Source organism: Cynocephalus volans, chromosome 5 (genome assembly GCF_027409185.1).
Source record: "Cynocephalus volans isolate mCynVol1 chromosome 5, mCynVol1.pri, whole genome shotgun sequence".
NCBI classification, from domain to species: domain Eukaryota; kingdom Metazoa; phylum Chordata; class Mammalia; order Dermoptera; family Cynocephalidae; genus Cynocephalus; species Cynocephalus volans.
The window spans coordinates 58,233,749-58,255,109 of record NC_084464.1 but is presented as its reverse complement, the minus strand read 5'-3'; the positions used below and the strand labels follow the sequence as shown (position 1 = coordinate 58,255,109).

Sequence of the window (21,361 nt, the reverse complement as noted above, 5' to 3'; positions counted from 1 at the left end):
AATAAGATTATACTACTTCACAAGTAAGGTAAAAGCCCTATAATGGTACATTTCCATTTCACCTCTTCTGTATTTGGAGCTATTGTTATCATTTTATTTCTACACACATTACAAGTCAGATAATATATTATTCTTCTTGCTTTAAATAGTCAATTATCTTTTAAAGAAATTTTGAAATATAAAATAGTTCCTACTTATCCACATTTTTGCCACTCTTCATCCCATTATGTAGATCCAAGTTTCTATGTGGTATCACCTTCCTTTTACCCAAAGAACTCACTTTAATGTTTTTTGTAGTGAAGGTCTGTGTGAAATGAATTCTCTCAGCTATTTCTGTTTGTCTAAAAACTTTTTAAATCTCACCTTTATTCTGAAGATTATCATAGGAAATAGAATTTTGGGTTGACCAATTTTCTTCTTTCAAAACAAACTTGTCATTCCATTGTCTTCTGCCTTAAACAGTTTCTAAGGACATCGTCTTGTGATTTACATAGTTTCTGAAATTAATCTGTGGGATTCTTATCTCCATTCTTCTTTACTTGATGTGTCTTTTCTCCTCTGGCTCCTTCTCAGATTTTCAATTTATTGCTTGTTTTCAAACTCTGTATGAATGTTTACACTTTTTGCATTTGTGGGTTTATAGCTTGCATCAAATTTGGATATTTTTAGCATTAATTCTTCAAACATTTTTTCTGTCCACCCTCTCTCTCCTCTACTTCTGAGACTCCAGCTACACCTGTTAGACCATTTAAAATTATCCTAAGTTGCTGTTTATCCTAAGTGTGTTTTAGAAGTTTTCTGCAATCTTTTGTTCTTCATGCTGCATTTTGGATATATTCTAACTCTACATTTTCGAGTGCAATGATCTTTTCTTCTACATCATCTAGTCTACTGTTAAAATTTCACAGAAAGAAATTCATTTCAGATATTGTGTTTTTCATCTCTAGTATAGTTCCCTTCTGTTCTTTCATGTGGGACTACAGACCCCAAAGTAAACTGTGTACCACCTTAACTCCTGGTGACTAGGCTGCAGACTAGCAAATTTCTATCCACCACCTACGGGATATCCACTATACACAACCATTCCCCCAGGTTCCTGTGTCCCACTAGCAATAAGCACTTTCTTCTTTTCCAGAGCCTAAATAATCACATGAAATTTCAGCTGGCTCCTTCCCTAAGAGACTGAACTCTTTCTACCTGTAAGAGACTAGAATTCTGAAGAACAACCCATGAAGGGTTCTTAAATGTTTTGTACCATGCATCCTTCTAGTTGCCCAGTGAAGCCTAGAGGGATGAATGGCACAAAACGTTTAAGAATCCTTGCCAGGACTTTTTCAGTCTCCTCAAAATTTTGACCTCCCCACTTAGCACCTTATTCTTAATACCTCACCGTTTTTATAGAAAACATAAAAATACAGATCTCTCTCTCAGCTTCCTGCCACTAAGCCTACTAATTCTGATGTATCCCCAATCAGTTGAGACTAATCATCATACTCATAATGTGAAATCCATTCACCTTCTGGGTAAATCCTATTCTGCTGATAAGCCCCATTTTTCTAAGTTTCCATCTTCAGTTTCTCCCCTTCTACTTGTTCTTTGCTATTAGCATTTAAAGTTGATCGAGACTGTTCCTCCTAAAGAAAAAGAACAAGCAATGTTTCTGTTAACCTATCTTTTAAACTTCTATCTGTATCAATGCAAAGAGGTTTCTGGAAATGATGGTTATTCATTATTGATGGCTTAATTTCTGAAATTGAGATTTATTTTTATTTTGTTCTGCTTTTTACTTTCTTCTTTGTGCTTTCCTTGCATTGCCTGCATTCTTTAAAATCAGCAGGTAGCATTTATACAAATACAAAACATCAAGAACATTAAAGTGCAGGCATCAAGCAGAAACCTTATCAATGATATAGAGTTTACCGATGCAGTAGTTCACCCAATAAATAATTATTAGTGTCAAAAGCTGGCCAAAGGCAATTTAATGTAATAAAAAAAATTTTTTTTAAAAACCATCCTTGAATGTACTTTGTTCTTAACTGTTATACTGCCTTATACTTAACTCTGTGCTATCTCTAACATTCCTTCTTCAATTTACCTTCTGTCCCAATCACCTCACTCTACTCCTCTTGTTCAGGTTCTTCATAATCTCTTTTTCCCTAAATACAGGATTACATTTTATATTTTCTCTTACTTAATCTCTCAAGAACCACATCACACTACTGTGTCTGGCCTCCCTAAAAATCTCTTCCCTTGACTACCACACACTCATAGGTTTCCTCCTGGCTCTCTCTATGTGCCTGCTTGGTCTTCATTTCAGTTACTCTTCCTCAGTCCATACCTTAAATGTTGCTAGACAGGATTCTGTCACAGGCTCTTTTCTTTTTCTACTCTGTACGTTCTCCCTAGGTCATCTCATATAATCCTAGTTTTTTATATCACCTAAAATACTGTCAAGCCCCAATTTTGGACATTCACTCAAATTTTTCTAAGGATACATACCCATGTATACAACTGACTTGGATGTCCCCACATCCCTAACAAGACTCAAACTCAACATCTCCAGAAGTCAATTCATCACCTCCTCTCTATTCCAAAACATATCCTTCTCTCTGTAAATGATATATCCATCTACTCAGCTTATTGAACCAAAAACCTGGAAGCCTTTCACTCTCTTTTTCAGTCATTTCCCATATCCCATCATCACTAGGTCCTGTTCTTTGTATAGTAGTTCTCCCTTATCCTCAGAGGATACATTCCAAGGCCCCCAGTGGATGTCTGAAACCGTGGATAGTACCAAACCCAAGCACTGCAATATCACGAAATTCAATCTGAAAACCAAGACAGCTACTAAATGGATGGGTAGTGTATACAGAGTATATATGTTGGACAAAGGGATGATTCATGTCCCAGGCAGGACAACATATCATGCTATTCAGAATGGCAAGCAATTTAAAATTTACTGTTTATCTCTGGAATTTTCCACTTAATATTTTCAGACCGCTGTTGACCATAGATAATTGAAACCATGGAGAGAGCAAAACTGCAGACTAGGGGGAACTACTCTACCACCTTTATAGCTACTATTCTACTCATGTTTATCCATCTGCATAGCATTCCTCTAATTTAGACTCATACTATTTCCACCTAAATTATCAAAACATTCACAACTGGTCTTGCTACCCTGGTCTCACTCTTCTCCAATCTACTCTCCACACTGCAGCCAAGACGATCTACCTAATAAAATAATCTAATCGTTTCACTCCCCTCTAAGGCTTCTCTGTGACTTGATTAATGTTTCTGTAATGCTTTCTTAAGCCTGACCCAGTAATTTCTCCAGCCTTAACACTTATCACGTACAACTATACATGCTATAATCCCTTTGAATTGAATCTCTTTCAGGATCTTGAAAATGCTACGCTCTTTCTTCCCCATCCACCACAAACTTGCTCAGGAATTTCCTACCCATTCGGGGATCTCAATGTATTACTTCTTGGGTGCATTCCCACACACCCTGCCAAGTCTAGGTTAGCCCTCTTACATATATCTTTAACAAACTGATCTTTCCTGTCACAAATACAAGGGGTCTTCAAAAACTTCATGGAAAGATTCATATTATCTTTTAATTCCATTTTCCATGAACTTTTTGAAGCACCCTCATATTCCTAAAGCTGAATTATAATCACTTATTTACCAGTCTTTTCTTGCCCAATAGAACAAAAGCTTCAAACAAGTAACCATGCTTTCTCTGCTCATCCCTATATTCCCAGAACCTTGAACAATTTGCTCAACAAGTTCTCAATATGCTGAATGAATAAATATATAAATAGTATATTATATATAAACAGTAGTATTTATATTTAGAATTTCTCTTCACTGGCTTTGACTTTTAAATTTCAAATTTGGGAATGCAGTGACTCCCTGGGAAATGCCAGTATACCCACCAAATATCACTGCTCATAACTCTCAAAGGGCTAAAACTTCATTTTAAAAAAAATGCTGTAGGCATGATTAAAAGAAAATTAGGAGAAGACAGTAGGCAAACAAATAGACTACAATAGTGAAGCTACCTAACATCCACATCCCCATATGTTAAATAATAAAGTGGAAAAAAAAAAAAGGAATCAGAAAAACAGAATCCCAATTTTGATTTTACCACTTAGTGATTAAATAATCTCAGGAGTTCCAATTTCTTCATCTTTAAAATAGGAGTGATACTAATGCCCTCAAAGATTAAGAGGATTTCACTCAACAAAATGTTTGAAAAGTTTTCTGTATACCACAAAATATTACTCATTCATTCATTCATTGAGCATCAGTATGTCAGATGCTGTTCTAGAAAATGAGTACATAGCAGTGAACAAAAAATATATATTCTAATGAGTGGGTAGACAGACAATAAGCAAATAAATAAGGAATAGTAATAAATGCTTCAAAGAAAGATTAAAGAAGATAAGTGAATTAAATAACACGGGATGGAGGCTTTTTGGTGCAGAGCTATCAGGAAAGCCCTCAATGATAAGGTGATTTCTGAGAAAATCCTCAATCAGACAGGAATCCATCAGGAAATCTCAAAGAAGAACATGCCATGTTTATAATTGCTATATATAGCAAGTATAAACAAAGGCTGTGAGACAAGGAATATTCCTGGCATCTTTAAAAAACAGTAAGGAGACCAATGTGAATAAAAGGGAGAGTTAAGTAAGAGATAAGGTCACAGAGTAAGGGGTTATGGCGATGTCACATCATGGAGGGATTTTTGCCATTTTAAAAGACTGTGGCTTTTACCCTAAGTAAAATGTGTAGCTACTGGAGAGTGATCACTACTGGCTACTTTGTTAAGAACATTCAGTAGGAAGGTAATGGCAAATAGGCTATTGGAATTACATAGCAAAAGATGATAATTTATACCAGGACAGCAACAGTGAAGATGGTAAAAAGAAAACAGATTCTATACATTTTTTTAGTAGGTAACTAAATCTCTTGATGAATCAAGTATAGGGTATGAGCTTAAATCCAAGGATTTTGGCCTAAGTAAAAGAAGGATGGAGTTGTCATTAACTCAAAGGGGGAAGACGGTATAGTGCAGATTTGGGTGCAGGAAAAGGACCAGACAATCAGTTTTGACCATCTTAACAGAGATTTTGGAATAGCTTATTGTGGAGATAGGACTTATAAAAGGGTAGAAAATACCAGTCACTGGTTTTACAGAAAAAGGGAAAAAACTGAAAGCGAGTTCCTATTTAGCAAGTAAATGGAATCCAAAGGCTGACAAAAAGACCTCTAAGTAAGAAGGGTTGAAAAGGAGACTTTTCATTACAAAAGCTGAAACATAAAACTTCCCTAAAGAAGCAACGCTTTTCCTGAGACTGAATGCTAAAAACATTTTGCATAGAAACCACTGAGTAACAGAACAGATTATGAGTTTACCATATTCCTACAGAAAAAATAAATTTTACAGTTCTCCAATGAAAACTGAGGACATAAAAATAAATTACCTGTGAAGTCTCAGGTAACATTGTCCACCCATTATTTAGAGTCAAAATTATCTTCTTATCAGTAACAGCTAGAGTTTAACCAGTCAAACCAAGAATACAATCCCATTTATTTCTGAGGAGGGACAGGAGGAAGAACAGAAACGAAAGCGGAGATGGAGGAGGGGGAGAAATAAAAGAACCCTACCATATTTGAAGAAGTGTGAGATGAAACTATGTAAAATAACCAAATACGGTGAATATGACATTACAATACTGTGAGCAAAAAAAAAAAAAAACCATTTTATAATGTACAGCCACCTCAATTTTTGGAACAGCTATTAGAAACATAATTATTTTACTGCCTGAAAAGAGTGTCAAAAAACCAATTATAGACAGAAGCTGTTACACTTTGTTAGGACAGAGGAACAGTAAACATCAATTCTTTAAATCATAATGCATAAGATCAAACTCTTAAATTAAAACTTAAAAAACTATGTACTTTTTACAACTGAAATTCTAAGTAGTCACTCCTTATAAAACACTCACCACTCAATTCCTGGTATTCACATCAATATGTAGAAACTTTCTGCCTAAAAACTAGTTAGGAAAAAAAAATAAGGAATTATAGTGTACTTCACCCGCTGACTTCCCATCCCATAATCACAAAGCTCTACATTTAGAATGCACTGTTATTGTAAAGGGTTAAGCAAAAGAAGAAAGTACATTTCTAACAAATATAATTCTGCAAGGGTACTAAAATTCAAATATGGCTGAATAGTGCAAGAAAATATTCAAAGTATTTATAATTATAAAAGTAATAAACTAAACCCAAATTTAAATTAGATCTCTGGTGGTCAGTCCCACAAAGACTTTAAATTTTGTAGATATTTTAAGGGCTTAGTTTACATGGCATCATAAAGGTCATTTCACCATAAGCTTTAATTTATACCAAATTTTAACATTAAAAATAAATATCAGAAGATCTAATAACTATGAACCATAACAAATAGCAACGTGCATCAGAAGTAACTCAGGAGACAGTTCACTAAATAATAAATGTACCAATAAAATTTAAGCCAGATATTTTTAGTACACGTTTGTTCTCTAATGGTTTTTAAGAATTACCATTCTTAAATATAAGTTCTGACTTCATAATTGATAGCAAGTATTCTCAAATAAATGTAACATAAAATATAAGATGTATCTATTTGGTACAATTCTTTCTCTCATTTGTTCCTATCTCACTGATATTTCTACCTTTCAATGGAATCAGCACCTGCACTGAAGAAGATTTAATTCAGTGTCCACCAACCTCACCCCATCCCAACTCCCAGTAATGAAAATTGCTCTGCTTAACACAACATTATCATATCACTATTCAAATATGGTTAATGCTACATAAAATAAAAAGCATCGAAATTAAAGGAAAGAAAGGGCTGAAGGAGTAAGAATGGCTTAGTGTGAGTAGGAGAAATAGTAATATCTACTCTACTCAAAACCTGCCAGGCACTGTACCAAGTTTACTACATATATAATCTAAAAAATAGAAGTATGATTTATATAAGGTAGCCAATTCTGTCTCCAAAAAAGAGACACTGGAGAGAAGTTGACCAAAGAATAGACAAGCCTTAAAGGATTCAATTATTTCTTTGATTAATTCACATTGTTTAGAGTCTCAGAAAAGTTTAAAATCTTTAAAAGTTCACTACTAAGTTAAAGAGAAAAGATACAGTGGAAGAATACCTAAAAATGGAAGATAACTTAAAAATGCAAACCGGGGCTATGCAGAAGGCATCTCCAGACACTAAACAGACATGAAGTTTCATCCCCTTTTCATTTGTTTTTAGCACTTATAGAGAGCCAATAAGTAAGAGTATAGTTGAGCTCCTTTAAAAGTCTAATGAGCTTTAAACAAGGGATTTTTAAAAAGTGATCCAGGATAGTAAATATGGTAGACTGTATTACTGTTCACAAATATTTGGTGCAAAAAAATTATATGTCCCCACCTTGCTGTACTTAAGCATGGCCATGACTGCCGAATACATTGTTGGTAGAAATGACAGGTGTCAATTTTGGACAGAAGCTTTAAATGCCTTGCTCCTTTTTTCCTGTCTCTCTAAGCATTAAAGTATATAGTAAAAAAGAGCCTCTATCAGCAGCCTACATCCCTAAGTGACTATGTCGTTCTATAGTAAGCCACTATTTCAGGTTGTTTTCAGTAGAGTATATCCTAACCAACATAGTACGCTACCTTTTGTTTACGAAAGGAGGAAAAATATAAATATGAGAATACTTCAAAAAGTCATGGAAAAAAAGAATTAAAAGACAATAAAAATCTTTAGTTTTTTAAAACTTTTCAAAATATCCTTACCTCCATCCAACTAGTTATCTCTTTTTTCCCTCTATAAGAAAGCATTTGTGCGTTCTTGTTATCCTACCAGTGTTTTTTTATGCAGGTATACAGAAAAACATATACAAGGGTACTTCAAAAAGTTCATGGAAAAATACAATTAAAAGAGAATATGAATCCTTCCATGAACTTTTTGAAGTACCCTCGTATATGTTTTTCTATATACCTGAATTAAAAAAAAAAAAACACCACACACTGGGATGATAACAAGTATATATGCTTTCTTATAGAGGGCTAAGGGAACAACCAGTTGGATGGAGACAAGTATTCTGATGTATGTCTTTTTATACACCTTGATTTTTGAAATATGAGAATGTATTATCTATTCAAAAGAAACTCAAGTATATAAAAAGGAACTAGGAGGTACATTAGTAATATGTAAAATTTATTGCTATGAATATTACAAGTACTTTCCAGAGAATGCAGAACATTCATCTATTTCTCTATGGTGTTTCTGAACCAAGAAAAATGAAGAAAACAGTACTCTAGCCCTCTATATAATCAAGACAGCATGCCAGATTAGGAACACAATAACCACTCACAAATGCTAAATGATCAAACCCTTGATTTTGTTCTCAGTGCAGTGCTGTATGCAAATAAGGTAACAACCAGAGCAGAAATTCACCTACTCTATTTAGAAATCTCCAGTAACATTCCCTTGTGCTCCAGGAAGCAAAACAATCAACTGATATAAAGACTAATTGCTCTATACATAAATTGTGAAGTTTTATTTACATTATTCCTCACCAAAGTGGAGGCACTATCAAAAAACATGTAAGTGACATGAGAGAATATAAAAAATTCTGGAATAAAAAGGAAGTAGATTATTTATTCATTTCTTGGACCTCTAAATTAATCTGCGGGGGAAAAAGTAAGACATAGTCTCTGCCCATGAACAGCTGACACCCTACTAAAAGGAAAAGATACGTAAATATGTATGATAGGTTTAGGTGTCATGATAAAATTCTGCATAAGATGGTCAAATGAACTTCAAAAGCGGTGCCAAGACCATTCAATGGGAAAAGGACAGTCTCTTCAACAAATGGCGATGTGAAAACTAAATACCTACATGCAAAAGAATAAAGTTGGATCCTTATCTTACACCATATATAAACATTAACTCAAAATGAATTAAAGACCTAAAAATTAAGACCCAAACTATAAAACTCCTAGAACAAAACAGAAAAAAGCTTCATGACATTGGATTTGGCAATGATTCCTTGGATATAACACTAAAAGTACAAGCAAACGAAAGCAAAGACAGACAAGTGGGACTACATCAAACTTACGTACTTCTGTGCATCAAAGGACAGAACAGAATGGGAAAAAATATTTGCAAATCATATATGTGATAAGGGGCTTAATATCCAAAATATAAAAAGAACTCCTGCAACTCAACAACGAAAAAACAAAAAACCCAATTCAAAAATGGCAAAGAATTTGAAAAGACATTTCTCCAAAGATGATATATGAATGACCAACAAGTAAATGAAAAAAATGCTCATTACCACTAATCATCACAGAAATGCAAATCAAAGTTACAATGAGGTATATATTTCACACCCATCTGGACAAAAGAAGATAGAAAATAAGAAGTATTGGCAAGGACGTGAAGAAATTAGAATCTTTGTGCATTGTTACTAAGATTGTAAAATGGTACAACTGTGATAAAAAAAAAACAGTATGGTGGTTCCCCAAACTACCATATAATCCAGCAATCCCATTTCTGGGTAAATATCTGAACGGAAAACAGGGTCTCAAAGATATATTTACACACCCATGTTCATCGCAGCATTATTCACAATTGCCAAGATATAAAAGCAACCTAAATGTAATTGACAGATGAATGGACAAACAATATGTGGTATATACATGTTGTGTATATACATATTACTTAGCTTTAAAAAGAAAGGAAAACCTGTCAAATGCTATATGGATGCACCCTGAGGACATTATGCTAAGTGAAACATGTCAGTCCAAAAAGACAAATTTTGTAAGACTCGACTTATATCACGTATCTAAAGTAGTCAAATTCACATAAACAAAAAGTAGAGTGATGGTTATAAGGGGCTAGGGAAGAGGAAAGTGAATTGCCTCTCAATGAGTAGAAATACAGTTCTGCAAAATAAAAAATTTCTAGAGATATGTTGAACAACAATGTGAATATACTTAACACTACTCAACAATAACTTAAAAATTAAGATGATAAATTTCATATTATGTGTTATCACAATTAAAAATGGAGGGGCAGTCTACATAGAGGGTGATAGGAGAAACAAAGGAAAGAACAATTAGAAGGAAAAAAGTTTAGAAGATAACAACCAAACTAAGATAGCTGCACTCAGAGTTGCAGACTATATTCCTAATGTTTCCTGAGACATTTCTGAGATAAAAATTTGGAAATTAAGCAAAACAAAGTAGCCAAAAAAGTATCATGTTTAGAAATATCTTCCTCCAACACTTCTTACACCTATCTAAGGTAGCTCAGATCATTAACTCTATGATCTAAGTATACTTAGGTCACATTTGTCTTACTCCCTAGATATGGGGACCTTAAACCTCTAGAATGCAGAGGGGATTTTATCCCCTCACAAAACCAACACAGAACTTAGTACACAGAAGGATTAAGAACTATACACTTGATTAAAATGAGCATTACTTCTTCCTTAGCTGTTTTATTCTAAAAATTATAGCAGAGTTAAAACTATTCCATCAAACTTACACCTTCACTTACTATTACTATGACTAATTCCTAAAATTCTTACCTGAAAATTTGGTATTATTTATAGTTAACTGGCCATTTTTCCTGAAGACCTCATTCATTATTCTTCTCATTACTAGATCTATTATTTACTGTCTAGCTGTTAGAACAAATTAACAGTATTTTATGATTGTGAAAATAACACATTTTTTCCTATCATATTCTAGAATTCCAAAAGGTTTCTTCTACATCCATGTTTTAGAAATATAAATAAAGGGTTGGTTTTTCTATACACAATCTACTGATAACACAAAAATTATAATATTACTTTTTAAGTATTCATCCTTTCAAACCTAATATCAGACAACCTTTATACTAAAAAGCAAATGAACACAGGCAAAACAATTGTGGCTTGCAAAGTACAGATAACTAAAAGTTGTAAGAAAGTCAAATTCCCTTAAAAGTAAACTCAAACATTCCATACATCTCTATGACTAACGGACTTAGAAATGAAATCATTAGAGACTAAAATGTACCCTGTGGTATCAAATTGGAATTAGAGGTATCAGAGAGATAGACTGATAAACGAATGATAAGTACAGAGATATGGGGAGGGGTGTGCATTGGTGCATGTGTGTAAGCATTTCCCAGTTTAGTCCACTAAGGAGGCCTAGAAGCAGTATCACCCCTAGGAGCAATGTATACACCTCTAAATAGATCTTGATGTCTAAATACTATTACTCTCTCTAAAAGAAACCAAGGTTGTCTGGATAAGTAAATGACTCCAGGAATGGGGTAGGAAAAATTCAAGATGAGCCTGGAGCATCCTGTATCACAACAAATAAGGAAGTACTCAAAAAATCATGGAGACATGTCAAAAGGACACAAAAATGCAAACTAATCCATGATGACAAAAAAAAAGCAGATCTATGCCTGCCTGGGGCCAAGGGTAGAAAAAGAGATAGATTACAAAGGAGTCTGAGGAATATTTTGGGGGTGATGGAAATATTCTGTATATTTATGATGGTACTGGTTTTCACAGATGTATATATCTGTCAAACTCATCAAATTGGACATTTAAAAGATAGTTTATTTTATGTAAATTATATCTCCAATAAATTTAATAAATTAAAGTTACAAAAGCTAGTTTGAAGGAGCTCTAACTGACCAAATCTGACGGTTATTAAAATAAATAATTACAGACTGACACCTACTGAATAAAACAGAACTCACTGACCAGTCCACAATGATAAACAAACAAATATATTGGAGAAAAAGAAAAGCTCTTTAGAGTAATAAAGCAAGTAATAAATAGAACAGATGACAGAAAAATTACCATTTTATAACCAGCATAGTAATAACTTATTCAAGCAAAATTTATCCATGATGCTAAAGCTGTTGAGTGAAAGCCTGATGAGGAATAGGATACTTACATAGATAGTCTCAAAGTATCTCTACACAAGACACTTGAAGGGTACTTCAAAAAATTCACAGAAAGAATTTGCATAATCTTTCATTTCCACTTTTCCACGAACTTTTTGAAGTACCCTCATATCAACTATAAGAAGAAAAGCAAACTTACAGTGGCAGCACAGCTTTAACTAAATTTATGATTAAATTTTAATCAAATTGAGCATCACCAGTAATAAAAGACAAACAACATGTGCCCCAATATAATCCAATGGGACACCACTCTGCAGTCCTATCAATAACCTATGCGTATCTACCCATATACTTTAAATCATCTCTAGATTACTTATATTTATTTTTAAGTAATACGAAGTGTGTGTATATATATATATATATATATATATATATATATATATATATATATATATATATATACACACACACTTATATATATTACCTAATGCAATGTAAATGCTATAACAATAGCTGTTATACTGTATTGTTTAGGGACTAATGACAAGAAAAGAAGTCTGTACATGTTCAGAAGAGACAGTTTTTTTTTTCAAAGTTGGTTGAACTCACAGATATGGAAGGGTTACTGTATGTGGACTATGAATTAAACAATACTATCAATAGTAAATGTGTTGATTTTGATAATTGAGCAGTATTATATAAGGGACTATCCTTATTTTGGGGAAATACACATTAAGAACTAAAGGTTAAAGAATAAAAAAAAAATAAAGATATATAAATAGAAAGTGAATGACAAATTAGCAAATGGAGCAAAATGTTAACAATTGGTGAATTTCAGTAAAGAATACATGGAAGGTCTCCGTTTTATTTTGTAATTTTTCTTCAAGTTAAAAAAAAATGTTTCAAAACAAATCACTGTACAGTACTCCCTCATTATCCAAGGGTGTACATTCCAAGATCCCCAGCAGATACCTGAAAATGCAGCTAGTACTGAATGCTACATATACTGTTATTTTCCTATACAGGTAAAAGCTTAATTTATGAATTAGGCACAGATTAAAAACAGATTAATAACAATAATTAATAATAGAAGAGAACACTTACAAAAATATACTGTAATAAAAGCTATGTGAAGTGGTCCCTCTCTTCTCACTCAAAATATCTTACTGTACTATCCTCACCTATTTTGGGACCATGGTTGACCATGGGTAACTAAAAGAGCAGGAAAGGGGGGGGGCCACTGTACTGGAGTTAGAAAGATGGACCCACAAGGTCGGATCTCTCTTCTGTTCCATGGGTCTGAGTGTTTTTATGCCAGTGCCATGCTATTTTGCTTATTAAAGCTTTGTAGTATAATTTGAAGTCACGTAGTGTCATGCCTCCAGCTTTATTTTTTTTGCTCAGGATTGCTTTGGCTATTTGGGGTCTTTTGTTATTCCATATAAACATTAGGATTGTTTTTTCTATTTCTGTGAAGAATGTCACTGGTATTTTGATGGGGACTCCATGGAATCTGTAGATCACTTTTGGTAGTATAGACATTTTCACAATGTTTATTCTTCCAATATGAGAGGATGGAATGTCTTTCCACCTTTTTGTGTCCTCTTTAATTTCTTTTTTTTTTTTATTGAGTATTTTAAAATTAAATTAGTTACAGTCCATTAAACAATCTTAAACTATAATTCCAAATACAGGTATTGGTATTATTGATTTTTAAGATATTTCAAACACTTCAGTTAATAAAATATAAACAAGTAATTATATTATGTATTATTATGCTTATACTTAAATTATTACTGAAACGTCAACATAATGGGTTTATTCCATGTCTTCATTATTTTTGTACTTGTTTTTATATCATTTTTGGGTTATAGTTATCCTTATTTTGATATCTTCCTAGGGTTTTCATAACATTGTTTGGATTCTTTCCCAGAATTGCAGTGATCTTACCAGACCCAAAAGGAAAACATTCCCAGACCAGCCAGGTCATAAGATGTGGGTTATCAACTAATTGTGTACCAGACTTGACACCTTCTTAGGTGAGTCCAACCTGAGGTCCTTGGACTTGTTGGCTGAGTTTCAGTAAAACTTTTCAAAATGTTTTGTTTGTTTTTATTTTTTTGGTTGCTGGGTGGCACAGGGATCCAAACCCTTGACCTTGGCCTTATAACACCATGCTCTAACCAACTGAGCTAACTGACCAGCCCCCAAGATCATTTTTAACATATGTTTTAGTTTTTGCAACTTAGTATCTTTCTTCAAAATGACTTACTCTTTTTGTTTGTTTTTTGGCAGCTGGCAGCTAATAAACTAACCTTTTATTATTATTATTTTATTTATTGAATCAAAATTGATTATACATATTTTGGGGGCTCAACATTGAGATACGTTGATCAAATCAATGTTACTAGCATATATATTGTTACAAATCATAATTATCCTTTATCCCCTTGTCCAATCTCTCCCCATCCAACTCTGCCTCCCCCCCCACAATTACCCTAGATTTCTTCTCTCTTTCTGAAAGAATAATATCTTTCCAACTTTTTGAGACCTCTTTAATTTCTTTCAGCAGTGACTTATAGTCCTCACTGTAGAGATCTTTCACCTCCTTGACTATTTTTATTATTATTATTATTATAAATGGGCTTGCTTGCTCGATTTCTTTTTCTACTAGTTCATAACTGGTAGTATGAACTGTATAAAAACACTGGAGTATAAAAACACTACTGATTTTTGCGAGTTGATTTTGTATCCTGCAACCTTACTGAAATTGTTTATCAACTCTAAGAGTTTTTTGGTAGAGTCTTTGGTCCTTTTTATACCTAGGATCATGCTGTCTGCAAACTAGGACAGTTTGACTTTGTCCTTTCCAATATGAATGCCCTTTATTTCTTTCTCTTCCTGATTGCTCTGGCTAGTACTTCAATACTCTGTTAAATAAGAATGGTGAGAATGGGCATCCTTGTCTTGTGCCCTTTCTTAAGGGAAAACCTTTCAGCTTTTCCCATTCAGGATGATATTAGCAGTGGGTATGTCATATATGGCTTTCATTGTGTTGAGATTCTTTCCTTCTATACCTAATTTGCTGAGAGTCTTTATCATGAAGGGACGTTGAATTTTGTCAAATGCTTTTTCTGCATCTACTGAGATAATCATATGGTTTTGGTCCTTAATCTTGTTGACATGGTGTATTACATTTATTGACTTGCCTACACTGAAACATCCTTGCATCCCTGGGATAAATCCCAATTGATCGTTGTGCATAATTTTTTTTGATGTGTTGCTGTATTCTATTTGCTAATATTTTATTGAGAATTTTTGTGTCTTATGTTCATCAAAGATGTTGGTCTATAGTTTTCTTTTTTTGTTGTATCTTTGCCTGCTTTTGGCATCAGGGTGATGCTGGCCTCATAGAATGAGTCTGTGAGAGAATGGCCTTGTTTCAATTTTCTGGAATAATCTGAAGAGAATTGGTATTAATTCCTCTTTAAAGGTTTGGCAGAATTCAGGACTAAATCCGGTCCTGGGCTTTTCTTTGTTAGGAGAATGCTGATTACTGCTTCAATCTTGTTACTTGTTAATGGTCTATTCAGGTTTTCTATTTCTTCTTGATTCAGTGATGGTAATTTGTTAGTGTCCAGAAATTTATCCATTTCCTCCAGGTTTTCAAATTTGTTGGCATACAGTTCTTTATAGTAGTTTCTAATGATTCTTTGTATTTCTGTGGTATCAGTTGTAATGTGTTCTTTTTCATTTCTAATTTTGGTTTTTTGGGTCTTTTCTCTTTTTTTCATTAGTCTAGCTAATGGTTTATTTTGTTTATCTTCTCAAAAAATGAAATTTTTGTTTCATTGATCTGTTGTATTATTTTGGGGGTTTTAATTTCATTTACTTCTGCTCTGATCTTATTTCTTTCCACCTACTAATTCTGGGATTGGAGTGTACTTATTTTTCTAGTTCTCTGAGGTACAGCATTAGGTTGTTTATTCAAAATCTTTCTATTGTTTTGATGTAAGCATTTATTGTAATAATCTTCCCTCTTAGTACTGCTTTTGCAGCATCTCCCAGATTTTGGTATGATGTGTCTTTCTTGTCATTCAAGAAATTTTTTGATTTCCTGTTTAATTTCTTCTTGGGCCCATATGTTGTTCAGGAACATGTTGTTTAATTTCCATGTATGTGTAGTTTCCAGAGTTTTGCCTGTTATTGATTTCTACTTTTAATCTGTTGTGGTCTGACAAGACACTTGAAATGATTTCTATTTTTTTAAATTTTTATTTTTTAAAACCTATCCTTTGTTTCTCTGTTGATTTGTTGACTAGATGATCTGGCCAGTGTTGACAGAGGGTTGTGCAGATCCCTAACTATTATCATATTGGGGTCTTTTTTCCTTAGGTCTAGTAGTGTTTGCTTTATATATCTGGATACTCCGATGTTGGGTTTATATATATTTATGGTTGTTATGTCTTCTTGTCAGATAGATCCTTTTATCATTACATAATGGCCTTGTCTCTTTTTATAGTTTTTGATTTAAAGTCTACTTTATCTGATATAAGAATAGCTACTCCTACTCATTTTTGATTTCCACTTGCATGGTGTATCTTTTTCTGTCTGCTCACTCTTAGTCTGTGTGTCTTCACAAGTGAATTGAGGTATCTTATAGACAGAGTCTATAGATTGAGTCTATCTTCTTAACCCAATCAGCCAGTCTGTGTTTTTTGAGTGGAGAATTTAATCCATTTACATTTAGGGTTGTTACTGAAAGGTATTGTCTTCTGGTATTTTATCTATTTTCATTTGGATGTTTTAAATAAATACCTCTCTTGTCCTTTTATTGTTTGTCTTCGGGTTTGTTGGGTTTTGGAGGTGGTAAGATAGTTTCTTTCTCTTTCTCATTTTCACTTTTGTTCTACCAGTGGGTTGTTTTTTCTTATGTACTTATGGCAATGATTATCATTTTCTGGATTCTAGATGCAGGACTCTCTTGAGGATTTCTCATAGTGCTGATTGTATGGCGTGAACTCTTAAGTTTTTGTTTACCTGGGAAATACAATATTTCTCCTTTTTTTTTTTTTTTTGTCTTTTTCGTGACCAGTACTCAGCCAGTGAGTGCACCGGCCATTCCTATATAGGATCTGAACCCGCGGCGGGAGCATCGCTGCGCTCCCAGCACCGCACTCTCCCGAGTGCGCCACGGGCTCAGCCCTCTCCTTCATTTCTGATGGATAACCTTGCTGGCTAGAGTATTCTTGGCTGCCAGCTTTTTTCTTTTAGTATTTTGAATATATCATCCCACCCTCTTGTGGCCTACAGAGTTTCTGCTGAGAAGTCAGCTATGAGGTTCATGGGGACTCCCGTATAGGTTGATGATTTTATCTCATTGTTTTCAGGTTTCTCTCTGTCTCTGAGTTTGGCCATTTTGACTATAATGTGCCTTGGAGAGGAGCTTTTTGGATTGAATCTGTTTGGGGATCTTTCAGCCTCCTGAATCTGAAGATCTGTGTCTCTCCCTATAACCTAGGAAGTTTTCTACTATTGTTTCATTGAATATAATATTTTATTGAATTACTCAATGCCTTTTCCTTTCTCCTCCTCTTCAGGAACATCCATGATTTGGATGTTTGTGCACATAAGGTTGTCTACTATCTCAGATTTTCTTCATTTTTTAAATTTCTTTTTCTCTTTTTTGTCCAAGTTATTTTGAAGAGACTGTCTTCAAGTTCATATATTCTTTCTTCTGTTTGCTTTAGCCTGTTACTTAAGCTCTCAGCTGTGTTTTTTATGTCACTGAATGACTTCTTCAGTTCCATGAGTTCTGCTACTCTTTTTTACAGTATTAATCTCTTTGCAAATTTCTTCCTTCATATCCTGAGTAGTTTTGCTCAGTTCCTTGTGTCATCTAACTGCATCCTCTTGTATCTCACTGAGTTTCCTTAAGATTTTTACTTGTAATTCCCTTCCAGTCATTTCAAGGGTTTCCTGCTTAGGGATCTGGTACTTGAGAGTTATTATATTTGTTTGGTAGACTCTTATTTTCTCATTTTTTCATATTGCTAGCATCTCGATGGTGATGTCTAGTCATCTGATAGAGCAGTTGCTTCTTCTATTACTCTCCTTCCCTGGACTCTGCCGGTGACCCTCCTTGTGTAATGCAGTCAAGTGGTCAGCAGTTCACCAGCATAGCAGCAGTGGCTGCTGCTGTGGTAGCAGGCCACCCTTCCAGCAGTGGCAGTTGTGGAGGTGGCTTTAGCAGACTGCCCACATGACAGTGGTGGCTCCAATACCAGCATGCTGCTCAAACAAAGATGGTGGCTACTTGGCAGCACTGGTGGTGGCAGCAGCCACCCAACTTGGCTGCAGTGTCCACACTGGTAGCATATGCAGCTACAGTGTCTGCAGCTACAGCAGCATTATCTCACAGCAGCAGCAGTGGCGGTGGCTGCAACTGCCTCCCTCATGTCTTTGGTGTCTGCAGCGGTAGGGATTACTTCGTGGGGGCAGCACAAGCACCAACAACTATAACTACCTCCCTTGCATCTACAGTGTCCATAGAAGCAGCAAAGTTACCTCACGAGGGCAGCAGTGGCACCAGTGGCCTCAATTGCTTCCCTTGCATCTACAGTGTCTGTAGTAGCACTGGGGTTACCTCATGGGGGCAGCAGCTACAACTGCCTCCTTTTTGTCTGCAGTGTCCTTGGGGGTGTCGTGGGTTATCTCATGATGGTGGATGCAGTAGCACTAGCCACTGCAGCCATCTCTCTCATGTCTGCAGCATCCATGGCAGGAGCGAGGTTACCTCATGGGGACAGTTGCAGCTGTCTCCCTCACATATGCAGTGTCCTTGGCAGCAGGGGTGTTAACTCACAGAGGCAACAATGGCCTCTAGTAGTTGCAGTTGCTTCCTTCATCTCTGCAGAGTCCGTGGCTGCAATGACAGGCCACTTGTAGAACTGCTGCTCTGTGATCAGCAACAGTTCTGAGTCCAGATAATGGCTCCAGTGACTGCAGCAGTGGTGAGCCCATTTCAATCTTCTTCTGTGGAGGAACGCATCCTGGGCACATTTAGCCTGCCATACTCCTAGAAGTCTCAATATGATTTTTAATTTCAAAAATTTCGGAAGTGTTAAATAGGCCATTTGTAAACTCAGGAGAAAAAACATATATGTAAATATATCTTAAGTAGAAAGAAATCAGATAACATAAGTAGTCTTTTATAATCAGAGTACTAAAGGTTTACTTAGTGTTAAAGCAGATAGCGGAAAAGGAAAAATATTAAATTATTTAACTAGACATTTAGTTCATTTTAGGTCCCCATTATAATCTACTTTTTAAAAGTCAGTTAACTGAAGCTGATCGAGAGTTCAAAAGGGGAGTTTCTAATAATACAAAATTAACAGCAGATCACATACAAAGTTTATTTTAATATTTAAATTTTAAAATTTTCAAAAAATTTAAAGTTCAAAATTTTAAAAATAGTATACCTGAATCCTCCTGAACTTCATGAGCTTCACCATCATCTGTTACCTCTAATTCTTTCACAAAATTTGAGGGAAACAGCCCTAACTTGTTGCTCAGGGTTCCACTCCACCAACCTTCTTCTACCTGAAAGAGTTAACAAATCATACAATATAATAAAAATTTCTTTTAAGTGAAAATCTTCACCCTACAGGAAAATTAAGCCCCAGAACTGAATAAACACAAAGTTAGTGATGCAAAATAATCCCTGTAAAACTTTAGAAAACACAATGGAGAAAAATGTACTTTAAGTGATTAATCATATATGAAATTAATCATATATTAATAGCACTTTGCAGTGTTTACAATGAGAACTTGGAATCAGTCGCAATCTATGAATTAAGTTCTTTTCATCAAAGTATCTGATAACCAAATATAAAATATCAACAGCAAGTAGCACATAGATCTCTTTTGGAATATTACTCTCTCAAACACTACTGAGCCCTGGTTTGTAATTACGACATATTATTTAAGATATTTGGAAATTTTTATTTGAAAAAGTTTTATTACTATAAGATCATAATTTCTCATAAGACACAGAAAATTAGTAAACCTTTTATTTTCATAGTGATTCTTAACCAAAGAAAAAGGCTTACTTTTAAAAATCCAGATGTGAGACTCTACTAAATACCTCCCGCCAATGAGAAATGTCATCATGAATCAAGCTCTTCAGAAAAATATTGTCATAATGAATCAAACTCTTCAGAAAATTTACACTCACTAATAAAAGGTTAGTCAACTCCCATGAAGTTATTTAATAAATTAGTTTAAAAATGCTGTTTCTGCTAAGCATGCTAAAAGGTTTTCTTAGGCAAAAACAATTTTTTAAAGATTAAACGATTCACTGTCAAAATTTACTTAGCAGTACAGGCAACATCACAACTCGAAAAAGATCTTTTTTCTTTTTAAAATATTTTTTAATGTTTTCCATCTCGGCATAATTACAAGCAAACTTTTAATAAGTTATTCATCTAATAACAGGCACTCACTATGTATAAGCCATGGTATTGACTGCCTGGCAAAGATTCAAACTTGCCATTGAGAAATCCCTATCCTTGAATAAAACCATCTAAAGAAGAAAACAAACAATAAGCAGATAGTTGTAGTACAAGGTAAAAAGTGCTGTAACAAAAGTTAAGAACAAAATGCTGTAGGAACATTTAGAAAGGGCTTAAAAGAATCAAAAAATGCTCCCCTAAACGGAAATAACAAAACAACTTGATATTAAAGGCTGAGTATGCATTTCTCAGGTAAAAAGTATGTGAAATATAAGGTGACATAAAAATAAGTCATATATTCATGGAAAGTATATCTGAAATACAAAGTGGCTCAAATACAGGTTGCTGAGGAAAGAAGGGAAGGCAGTAAGTGTAAAGAGTTCAGAATTTTCCACAATCTTAAGGAGGCACCAAAGGACTGGGAGTGACTCAAACCAGGTGTGATGGGAATAGGTAAACCAAAACGGAACAAACACAAAAAAGGGACAGAAACATCAGCAGACTATTATCTATACCTGAAATCCCAACTGGCAGCAAGTAAGTGGTGAGGAACTAGGAATTCTTAGGAGGCAGAGCAGTACAGTGGAAAAGAACACTAATAAACACTCACTGCATGAATTCAAAATTCAGGCTCCCCTACATACCAGGCATATGAACTTAAGCAAAGATTGCTGCAACAATGTCTCCCTTCTGACAAATGTAATCTAGACACTCCTCCCACCAAGAAGTAGTGGTGTTTTCTGTCCTCTCCCCCTTCAATCTTGGTGGCTTAAGTCCAACCATCCTGAGGCTCCCAGACTGTAAGAAAGCTGAGCCAAATGGAGAGGTTACATAACGGCTCTTCAACTGGCAGTTCTAGTCGTCGAGGATTCTAGGCACT

At 34.6% G+C, this 21,361-nt stretch overlaps 1 protein-coding gene across 1 annotated transcript in view; it reads right to left on the bottom strand.

Annotated features, from left to right (window-relative positions):
• The window catches only part of CD2AP (CD2 associated protein), a 121,849-nt gene that overhangs the window by 51,839 nt on the left and 48,649 nt on the right, over window positions 1-21,361 (bottom strand). The window contains exon 5 of the mRNA XM_063097193.1: window positions 19,450-19,570. Within this exon, the coding sequence (XP_062953263.1) occupies window positions 19,450-19,570 (121 nt within the window). The remainder of the gene's footprint in view (window positions 1-19,449; window positions 19,571-21,361) is intronic.